At 35.5% G+C, this 11869-nt stretch overlaps 1 protein-coding gene across 4 annotated transcripts in view; it reads left to right on the forward strand.

Annotated features, from left to right (window-relative positions):
* The window catches only part of LOC134537295 (adenylate kinase isoenzyme 1-like), a 34243-nt gene extending 25890 nt beyond the window's left edge, over nucleotides 1–8353 (forward strand). For all 4 annotated transcript variants that reach the window (XM_063377579.1, XM_063377580.1, XM_063377581.1 and 1 more), the window contains 4 exons: nucleotides 1275–1438; nucleotides 3026–3142; nucleotides 3896–4081; nucleotides 6692–8353. In XM_063377579.1, the coding sequence (XP_063233649.1) occupies nucleotides 1275–1438; nucleotides 3026–3142; nucleotides 3896–4081; nucleotides 6692–6769 (545 nt within the window). In that variant the 3' untranslated portion in view covers nucleotides 6770–8353. The remainder of the gene's footprint in view (nucleotides 1–1274; nucleotides 1439–3025; nucleotides 3143–3895; nucleotides 4082–6691) is intronic.
* The last annotated feature ends 3516 nt before the right edge of the window (nucleotides 8354–11869 follow it).

Consider the following 11869-nt stretch of genomic DNA (forward strand, 5'->3'; position numbering starts at 1 on the left):
AACAGTCCCGCTAGCAGTGAGTAGAGACGTCGGGTCGAAAGATATGGCAACGCGGGGCTATCCGAGCCCGCGCAGCTGCGCCGAGGCGGTTGCTGATAAGGCATCGAGTGCGCTCTGGTAGCGCGCCTCTCAACTAGAGAACAGCTTTCCCGCGCGTATCCTCACTGTTTATTGTTTTACGTTTAAACTACTGGAGATAATTTTTTTTCTTTAAGTCAGAATTAAAGTGCAAATGCGAACCAACCACTACACCACAAGTTTATACATTTTAAAAGCTTTGTATCCTTAAAAATGTGTATTTTGTGACCAGTCAAAGCAAACTTCGAACACAAAAAAAATAATTAAAAATACTTTTTTTTATCACAGCATGACGAACACAATACAGTTTAAAAACAGGGTTATTACATATTCGTGTAAATATAAGACAGCGATCATCGAACATTTTTTAGGCAAAATGAACACTAAACCACTTAATTCCAAAAGTATTATAAAGAGGTAGTATTATTATTAACTTTATTACAGAATGTGGGTCATTTATTTTTTCTAACTATTGTGTGTGTGGAAAGAAAGCATTCTTTTTTAATTTGTCAGTATTATGTTTTTTATTTCTTATTAAATATGATTATTACAGCCACCCAAATGTGCTCAGAATTTCTTGCAATTTTGTCAACCGCGCCCTTAAAACATTAATCCAAACTTATAATTTTCCAGGTGGCGGCCGAAAGGGAATTTAGACAAACAAATTACAAATATATGACTACATTAAAGCAAGGGCCACCGCCTCACACATAACTCAATTCCAACTTACATGTTTCCCCCAGAGGTCGCACACACATGTAGGTCTAAGTTGACCTAAACGACTACATGCTCGTAGACTACAACCGCTGACAACCGAGCCTGACAAAAATCAAGGAAGAAAGAGGCCTCCTGACCAACAAACACAGCTTTTATAACATTGCGCCGCAGCGCGCGCATGCGCCAATCAACGAGAGGAGGGGGTGAACGAGTAGACATAGAAACACTAGGGAGGGGGAGAAAGGAGGGAGAAGGAGCAGGGGAGCGGAGTGCCGGAAGCCGATGCGGCGCGCACAGTTCAAATCGCTACAAATTTTTATATTGGTAGTAGGACAAAAAATAAAATTCATTGCAAAACTTACAAGTTACCCAATTTTTTCAGATGGGGTTTTATCGTTACCACCACAATAACTTTTAGTCTTGAGATATAATGTGGGGTTGGAAAGATGGAGCCCCGAGCACGGCGTGCTGTCTTGCAGGCGGTCCCGGCTCGGGCAAGGGCACGCAGTGCGAGAAGATCGTGGCCAAGTATGGCTTCACGCACCTGTCGACCGGCGACCTGCTGAGGAGCGAGGTGCAGTCCGGGTCGCCCCGCGGCAAGCAGCTGACGGCGATCATGGAGCAGGGCGAGCTGGTGCCCGTCGTGAGTACTCTCCCCACCCCTCGCTGTCAGGTGACCCCATCTCACAGCATGCCTGAACCCTGGTGTACTTGATTCTGCAAATTGACGCTTGTGGAAGTAAGCACCGCAGGGCCGTGATAATCGAGGCTCTGTACACAGACAGTAGTGTGCTTGGCACCTGCTGTTTAGCTGACCATGTCACTTCATCCCGACCCGGGCACTTTCCCAACTCAGCTGTGTCGTGTAAACCATCACAATGAATAGGAAACTATTTCCGTGGCTGTCTAGCAGCTGAGGGAATGCATCCCAAGCATGAGAATAGTTTAAACATTTATCAATACTTCAAACAAGCTTTCTCTCTTTACTTTAGGGCAGTGTTTGTTTCCCCTTCTGCGATGTGCGCAGGCGCGCTTGGCGCCTCTGATGCCTATATAAAGGCTGGAATTGCATTGCCACGGGCTGTTCTTGTTACTTTCATGCGGGTGATAACATAATTAATGTAGTTAGTTAGGTTGTATTTAGAAGTTCCACGGGCCACACACCCAAGTTGTGTTGTGTATGTACGTAAGTGCGGTAATTGTTTTGCTGGCACGTGTGGCCGTGTCATGTAAATTATAGCTCTTGTATTTAGAGGTTTCAAAATTGCTGGTTTTGGACTGCCTCTGTTAAATTTTAGTTTTGGTAAACTTTTTGTCGATGTCCCTTTGATACAGTTTAGGATTGCCATGCTTGCTTGCATCACACATGTGCTCCGGCGTGATGCGGCCATGTGAACGTGTAACTTATCCTTGTCTATGTTGATTTTCATTGAACAATGCCTTTCTCTAATTATGTTCTATCTTTAACGGTCCGTGTACCTAAAGTCATAATAATAGTAATAATCTTTGAGCATAATTACAAAGTATCGTCCTATCTTGTTTGATAGCCGTTTGTATCTGGCTTTTTGCATGACTATGTTTATGCGTGGCATGCCCGCGGGAAATTGCATTTAACGTAATTTTATTTTCTCTCATTTTTTCGCATGATATTGTACTGGGTATTTAACGTGCTTTTAAATATAATTTGTAAGCATTTTACACACCGTAATTACATGTATCTTGATATGCATATATGCATAGTATCGTTCTTTGTAAAACTTATTGTGTAATAAGCTAATAACTAATGTTCGTGACTGAAAGTATATTATTCTGGGCATTTGCTACTATATAAATACCTCTGGGTTTTGGTGATAAAAAGTAAACAGAAAACACATTTCAGTTCTGCAGTTACCGATAAAAGAATCGGTCCCCGTGTCATAGCACATTTGAACATTACCAGTAGCCAGTCTTGGCACTGGTACCCTCCACAACTTCACCATGGTCATTGCTCTGTATCATTCCTCTTAAAAGAATGTGATTGTAATTGTGTATTTACTCTTAAAATACCTTCTTACCAAACCATTAAATTCTATCTTCCCTAAAAAATATTGGAAAAAAAATGTTTTTAGATTCACTGAAAAGTGAGGATTTTCTGTAAGTTATAATAATCTTTATACCAGGATCATGACATTAAGTGATAGATCGTTGAGTTAGGCTGCACCCTTATCGGTGGAATGCTGTGATGTTTCAGGAAGACGTCTTGGAGCTTCTGAAAGAAGCCATGGAAGCCTCTATGCCGACGTCCAAAGGTTTCCTGATTGATGGCTACCCCAGGGAGTTGTGTCAGGGCATCATTTTTGAAGAAAAGGTTATTGGTCATGTTTTAAGTAATACCTAGTAGTTGTAATTGAAATGGGCAACATTTTCTTGAGGTTTATACTTATTTTAATATTAAAGCTGGCCAAAAGTAATAAGGAAACATTTTTTATTTAGAAAATTCAAAGTTGAAACACTTTCCCCTCTGTTTGGGCCACATGGTTGAGTGGTCGCCAAGGCGGAGGTGAACCTCGAGTGTGGCAGGCATTGCCATGAGGGTGGGTGTTCTCTGGGTACTCCCGTCCACCGTACACATCGTCTGTTCTAACCAGATGAGGGCGAGGATTCACTTTTAAACAACAGTATGTTTTATATCTGCACTGTCAACTACTTAGGAAGCTCTTAAATGTTTAAAAATATCACAAAATGTAGAAATTTTAAAAATTGTGAAGTTTAATTATTACCAGGTTGACATTTTGGAAATAAAATTGTTATCAACGGACATGGAGAAATATAACAACAGTCATGGTCTGGGGTAAGAAACTATCGTAGTGTTCAGCCGGAGTGTTTTCAGCAAACCGTGGGTAACTGATATCAGGATGGCCAGACTAGTGTTCGAACCAGAGTCCTTGGACAGGCGGCCCCTGTTGGAGCGAGCCTGACACCTCGCTCTGTCACTCTTCAACGCCTCACATAGTCACTGCTCCTTTCGTCACTACATTTTTGTAAGCTTTTTCTAACTTAATATACGTGTATGCTGCATATCGAGTTAGTATGGTTTAAGTTTTGTGCTGTGTTTTCCTAGGTTGCAACATGTACGTTGATCCTGAACTTCGACGTAAGCCCAGAAACGATGACCGTGCGACTGCTGCACCGCGCCGAGACGTCCGGTCGCGCAGATGACAACGAGGAGACCATAAAGAAGAGGTTGCAAACGTTCGCCAAACACACGCAACCTGTGATACAACACTTTAGCGCAAAGTGCAAGACGGTCAGTGATGAATAAGTGGTCTTTACCTAATTTTCTGGTGGTTTTAGAATTTTCAATTGTTTTTTATTTGTAATTTAGGATTAATTTGCTATTGAAAATAAGAAGAGAGAAAAAAAACAGGTTCAGTTATTAGGCCTGTGTGAATACTCAAATTTTTGACCTCGAATACTAACTCTTCGAAATAATGAATATTCATTTTCTTACGAATACTTGACTTAGTATACCTCGTGAGTTGGTCATATACCAATGTTTGCTGCTAAAATTAAGTCATTTGTGCAATATGAAGACCCTTTTATGTTGTTTAATCAAAAACATTAACAATAATTGATGTTTTAAACATGCAGCAAGTATTCAAAGTTTTTTTTTTTTTTTTAATCTATTGTTTCAATAATTGGTAATGGAAAAAATTGCATAAACAATTCCAACATGGCATGTGTGTCATTTCATACTTGAAAATGAAATATTATTTGTATTTTTTTTTGTCACACGCACCAGAAGTGGCAAAACATGAACAAACTCCAATAACCATGTACTACGACACCACAGAACACGGACACTCCGTTATATGGACATTAAAATAAGAAATTGTCATAGTTTCAACGGTGTTCAAATCGATAGTCACAATCAATCCAACACCATCTGTTACAGTAGCAATTACTTGCTGTATATATCTATGACAAAACAGATGTTGCAACTCAAAAATATATATTTAAAAAAGTAAATAATGGTTTAAGATTCCAGATGAAATTAGTAAAAATTGTTTTTATAATATTGCTGAACTAAAATACAATTTACCTGGTAGCTGTTAACAACAAAAAATTGTGACTAACTAGGGTTTAAATAAGTAAATATCAGCTCATTCAATCATTAATTTGGCATACAGCATTTTAAAAAAAGATTAATGTTTTTCATAAAATAGATTGCAATGAATTTCACAGTATTCTGCAGTTCGCAAATTTTTTTTAGATCAGTATGTAGAGTAACAAGTTATGGAAAATAAGGTGAACAGGAACTGAAATGAAAGGTTGGTTCGTTGGTTAGGTTGAGTTAGGTTAGCTGAATAATTAAAAAAAAAAAAAAAACTGTATTTACCTGCATATGGGTTGCACAATTTATGCCGATTTTTAGTGTAAAAAAGTGTAGTGCGATACATATGCAAATTTTTCACTTTGGGTTTTATAAATAATAATAATTATGCACCGTATGGTTGAATATGTGCATAAATGTTTGTTTTAAGTAATTATAACTACATGTAAGTATAATTTATTTAATCAAAATATCTGAGCAGTCGTGTGCAGCTCTGAACAGCAAACAGCGCAGTTATTGTACGTGTGGTGCATCTGCTGGCTGCGAGGAGACGAGGGGGGAATCTAGAAATAAACCAGAGAGAGCAAGAGTGTGTGGTGCGTTAGGCCATGTGGCAGTCGCTCCCTCAGCATTGTCAATGCCCCGCTGTGAAGGGTATCTGAGCACCTTCATAGTTGTAGTTAAATTATCCATTTGGTTTTGTCCATGAAATGTGTTATTTTCAATCAAGTATTTTGTTTCTCTCTGCACAATAATTGTTATAAACAGTATTAAATCTATGTCGTAAATATGTTATGTTTTCAACTGCAATGAAAAGTGTTTTTTGTAAATTTAGTGATTGTATAAAATGTAAATAATTTCTTTACTTCAATACTATTTCAAGTGGTGAAAATTGCAAAATATGTAATCAAATTTAGGTATGTAAACTTAATTGGTCCGCGGTATTAATGTTTCATTCGTCCAACTACACTGAACATAGTACAAGCTGACTAAATTGTTTAAATGATAATATTAAACTTTGTGTAGGGAATTAATGATATGATGTTCATGTGAATATGTGTGGATTGAAAGTACGTATAATCAAATCCATAATTGACAGAATTATTTAAGATTATTAGTTGGAAATCTAGCCCACAAACCTAAATAAATTCATTGGTAAAAATAAGAAATGCCAAGATAAGTAGCATCATAAATCTGTCATCCAGTGCAGGAATTGGAGGGATCAACTCCATTAGTGGTAGTATGTGTGTTATGGACATTATTTTTTTCTGCTCTTATTCAGACTTAACTTCTTAATTTAGTAAGTGAAATATTATTGGTTTCTTTTGCATTGTTACTACCTATCTTGTCTTACAGGAAAGCAGTAGTTTAGTGTAGTTAACTCATTGGGGAGAGTTTATGAGACCCAACACAAGGGTTTAAAAATTATATATAATTTATTTAATTAGTCAACAATTAGTTTACAAAACAATCACTTTAATAGAGGATACAGAGAAAGTGTACAAAAAGATGAATATGAAGCCCCTAAAAGGTAGTGTTGGTGATGGAGCAGATTGAAGGTAGTGACTGTCATCTTCTAGTCTGACTGATCACAGAGCAGACCTCGAGTTGACTCCGTTCCTGCCCCTGTGTTAGGTATCCTGGCCTGAATGGCGGGATGTTTCGTAGGCAGCCTGTAAGCTGTGTGTTGTAACTACAAACTCTGTGGCAGCACCACCACGTAAATAGTTAGTGTGTTCATGAAATAGCTTTAAAGTTTTCTGCATAGTTATGAAAGTAGGTAAAAATATATTACTGTTACAGATTAACGCAGAAAGGAGCCCAGAAGAGATCTTCAAGGATGTGGAGATTGTTCTGGACCCTTTGGTGCAGAAGCTGTGATGTTTTCAAGCTGTTATGCTACTTTCACCAAAATGCTGCAAGATAATGTTTGCTCCACTGTTCTAGGTGGCTAGTCCGGAACGTGTCAGTTTTTTATGCACTTGAGTAAGCGAAAAGTGTGTGGTTAATTTTGCAGTTGCTTTGTTCAGCCAGCTGATGTGGAAGTTATTTGTTTGTACTCCTAAAGTTTAGCAGCTAAAATTACAAAAGACTATTGTGCAAAAAATTAAAACAATTTACATTTAAACATGTTAAAATAATGTATAAGCTAGAGACATTTGTGAATACTTGCCATTTAAGTAGATTGTCTTATTTTCTCATTGTATTTTGTGTTTTCAACATAGTGACGATACAGTTTTTTTTATTGCAAACCACTATTTTATAATAGTACTGTCAGAAAAATACATCATACATTTCATAGCACATGTTTCGTGAGTTTCAAAATACAGTAGACTCCAGATTATTCAGAGGCGGGTTATCCGGTTTGCAGAGTACTGTGTCATATTTCACTTTCATAAACCATAAAAACTTTTTTTTTTTTTACTTTTTATTTCCATGTGCACACATGGGATGGGCACTTGTGTAGCACAAAATACAATGCAATGCATAGTAATGCAACAAATTAATATTGTGACTAATCAACAAACAATATTTTGCTTTTCCTCAATAGCTATTTGCTTCTTCCATTGCATAATTATTTTTGAAAACGCCCAAGTGTTCAGCAAACGTTTATATTCCGCCATGCTGCATGTCACAGCAGCTCTGGAGAGAGAAGCCAGAAGTTTTCGGGACTGGTTTACCTTGCGCCACTAGGATCATGGCAGACACACATTTAGTAAATAATACAGTACGTGAATTTTTTAATTCAATTTTTGGTTAATTAATCTCTAAATGTTATTCAACATTTATTTAAATGTACATCAAATGTATTTAAATATTTTAACGGGAGAAGTGTCTTGATTAAAATGGTATTCAGCAATTACACTTACCTATTTGGAAAATGGAATACTTTTGATTGAAATATTCTCTTATGGTAAAAATACGTGTGATTAGCGTTGTTTTGATTAGTACTCTGTTTTACTGGAACAAATTAGGGCATTACTTTGAGGGATGGGTGTTTGTGTTTGTCTAAATAGTCTGGATAGAAAAATTTCAGTCAGTGTTTTTTTTTATTATTTTTATTTATTTATTTATTTATGTACATACATTTTTTTAACCATGTTTTTCGGTATTCATGGACCCCTCTCCAAACATTAGTCCAGATAATCAGGAGTCTACTGTACTAACATATTTTATTCAAATTAAAGATTATATGCTACCTAATGTTCATTGAAATTGTTTTAATAAATTCGCTCAGCTTAAATTTTAACCAAATTTATGTTTATCTAAAAATTAGAATAATAGAATCTTAGGTAGATCACTATTAATGTCTGCATTATATTATCTTGATGTTTGACTTAAAATTATTTATTGTACAGTGTTAATTTTATAAAGCAAATAAAATGGCTCCCACCTATGATGTAATTAGAAATAAATTTTGGGGGAAGTTTTATGTAATAAACTGATCTAAGTATGCATGATTAACAATATTTTTACATATTGGTGTTTTGTAATGTTGGATCTGAGTTCCAGCTGCTGGGTTCCACAGCTGTGATCTTGTGAGACCAAGGGGTCTGTACCTAGCTGAGATCTTGAAATTCATGCACATTTCCATGTTTTTAGGGAATTAAGGATTAAGTCAAGTGAAATAAAATTTCAGACAGTTAGCATTACGTCTAAGTAACGTCCTGATGTGCAAAGGCTTTATATAATTTGAGGCCGACAAAAAAAAAAAAAAAAAAAAAAGTAAATGGAATTATAATACATATTTTTCAATTTATTTTTTCATCCACCTATTATAGAGCCAGTTAAATATGCAATTAGAGATGTGATAGAAATTTAAATATACATACATTTTTGAGATGTAAGTTTTTGGACATACGCCATTGCTAAAATTCTTAGCAATGGCGTATGTCCAAAAACTTACATCAAGTCATGCACTCCCATTGCACAAATCTTTCAAAGATAAAAACGTACATTTTCCCCATGCAAAATTGTAACGATACATGAGAGAAGGAAAACGTCTCAACTTGGATCTTCATGCACAGAACAGCATTTTGGCCAAATTAGGTACATTTTTCACAAACTGCAACTTTTTTTCAATGCAGTAGCCAGTCTGTATGAAATAAAACCAGAAAGAATATTATTATCATTTTGGAGTAATTTATACCATAAAATTAGTTGGAAGCTGTACACAAAATTCAATTGATATAAAAATGTATACAATTGAATAGATTCACATCTCATCTCAATTCATCGACACTCCCCCAGGCAGATAATCCCATTTGGGCATAATCCTGGTTAGGAGGAAGATGGTTCTTTTACATGCCTGACACTGTTACCAGAGTCTGACATGGGTTCCTAAAACCGAGAAAGGGATACGCCATTTCTAATCGCGGCATGTTAATGTATACAAAATGATATATATTATTAGGTAAAATTAATGTCTTGTAAGAAACGTCTGGAAAAGTTGGGTGCCCTAATATTCTGTTTGGCCTTAGCCGTTAAAATTAATCAAAGATAACAAATATACTTTAAAGCAGAACTGCTAGCAATTATCAAATTGTGAAAACTAATACTGATCTGTTATATTCTTAATTCTTATATTGAAATGAAATTGTAATGTCACCAAAAATCAAGGTAGACATAACCTGTAAAACTAGCAGACATATTGTCTGCAAGAGTAATGTATAAAATTCCTGGCAACAAAAAGAGATTCAAGCATAATGCCACGTTTTTTTGATTAATACAATAATAAAAAAATATATATATTTTTTCAAAATTCTCATTCTTGATTATTCTAAAACCTTATGTTTATTCCTACTTTTTAAAAATTAGTTTTGGATATTTGACGAGATGTCTTGGATGACCGTACTTATTTGAGTATGATTGTTGGAACGGATATCAAGCCCAGGTGCCAGCCCTGTTAGTAACATCCGCCACTTAGGAGCACGCCCTGTGACTCCTACTGCCGAGTCCAGCACACTGACTGTTCAGAGTTTATTTTCGCAGATATTCTGTAGGACTTTAAGCCATCAAGACACGGGTTAATAATGTTTTTTGTAAGTGTAAACATCCATATACAGTGAATAATATGCTACCACCTGTGAAAATCTCGAATAGATAGACGCACGTGATTCATCCCTATATGCTAACTTGTGTGGACATCTGGGTATGTACTAAGCGTATTGGTGTGCCAAAATAAACTTTATAATAGAATAATTATCCTTTAATACTTTAGGCATAATATAATATAACTTATAATTTATAGTAAATTAAAGAAATATTGACAACTGTAAATACACATTACAATTTTGGCAATCCTTCGTTAACATTGAAGTAAGATACTGCAGCATTTGTCACACTGTAGATAGACATAATTTTGTTAGCCTACATATACATATTTAACTCCATGTTGAATTAAAGAATTAGGTGATGACCGTTTCACAGACTGATTTCTGTCATTAAAGCAAAAACAAATATACATACCTATACTTAATGTTACAATGTGTTTTTTTTTTTTTAAATGTTTCAGGTTAATTTTTTGTTAACATATCTATTGGACTGCAACTTTTAATTTGAAAAATAATTTAAAGATAGTGCTACATTTTTAATGCTTTAGAGAACAACAAAATATTAAATATCGTTTGACGCTTTGTTTGTTACTACATAATTTTCCTAGTTAATAAATAATAAATATTTTTAAAGTTGCGACTATTATTTGTGATGACTATATAAGTTTACAAAATGTATTCCAGGATAGTTACACTACTATTAAGTTTACTTTAACGCACTAATATGTTTATTCTCTCTCTCCTCCCCCCTCCCCTCCCCCTTCCCCCCGTCCAATCCAATATAGTTTGGTGTAATGTCACCTGTATAACACCTTTTTCGAAATGTTAACTGATATTTTATATCATTCAATTTAGCATAAAACTCTGTTACATATATTTGACATATTGCCTTAGATGAGTCTCCAAAGACTGGTTTTAGCCATCCCATAAATTCAGGTTCTGCTTCCTACGTAGTTTGATATTTCTGAATGCTCTGTTTCTGAGGTAAATCTGTTATTTAAGCCACTACAACACAAGTTTAAGCACTTTATGATTAATTAAAATGAATTAAAAAGTGACGTGCTAGAGGATATAAAACAATCAACTAAATCAAAATCAGTCCGATTGTTCATCGTAACTGATATTTTGTACAAAATGTATTCTGACGACTCAACATTTACATGTGTTACTTTAAACTTACTTTAAAAGATGTAAAAATTGTACTAAAACCATTTGAAGGTGAAGACAATGACCCCATAAAATTACTAGATTTCCTTTTTCTTTTTATTGTTATAAAAGAGCAAAAATACATGCAATATAACTCATCACATCTATGTAAAAATAAAAACAAGTATGCACACATAAATATTTAAAAAAAAAAAGTTTATGATACAGATATTACATATAGTACAAACATGTACGATACTCCAGCGTTTCTCATGCAATTACTCTGGGGAAAAAAACCTAGTTCATCCAACTGTTGATTTTTATACTGCAAAAAACTCACTCAAAAATCGAACAGTGTTATTTATTTATTTATTTATTCAGTTTTTGATCAATAGATCCCACATGGAGGTAAGGACTCCGGGATATAGAACATTTCAATTAATACAAATATATACATATATACAAACATACTATACAACCACAAAAACTAAATACCTATTACAGAGTACTTTTACATTTCAAAAGAAAGAAAGAGAAGAAAAAAAAATTAATGAAGTTGATATGCTATTCTTACAACAAACCATCTATGAAATAGCTATTGAAACCCAATTATTTGCATACAGCTGACCATGGAGTTGACACCGGTCCGGCTGCCTCCCCGTCAAAACTATCAAGTTTTTGCGGAATGGGTCTCGGGGGGGGGGGGGGGGGGGGGGGTTGTTCGGCCCAGTGGCGGGAGGCAGGGGCATGTCCGTAGAGGTGATCCTTGAGCTGTTTAGGC

Source organism: Bacillus rossius, chromosome 12 (assembly GCF_032445375.1).
Source record: "Bacillus rossius redtenbacheri isolate Brsri chromosome 12, Brsri_v3, whole genome shotgun sequence".
Lineage (NCBI taxonomy): Eukaryota > Metazoa > Arthropoda > Insecta > Phasmatodea > Bacillidae > Bacillus > Bacillus rossius.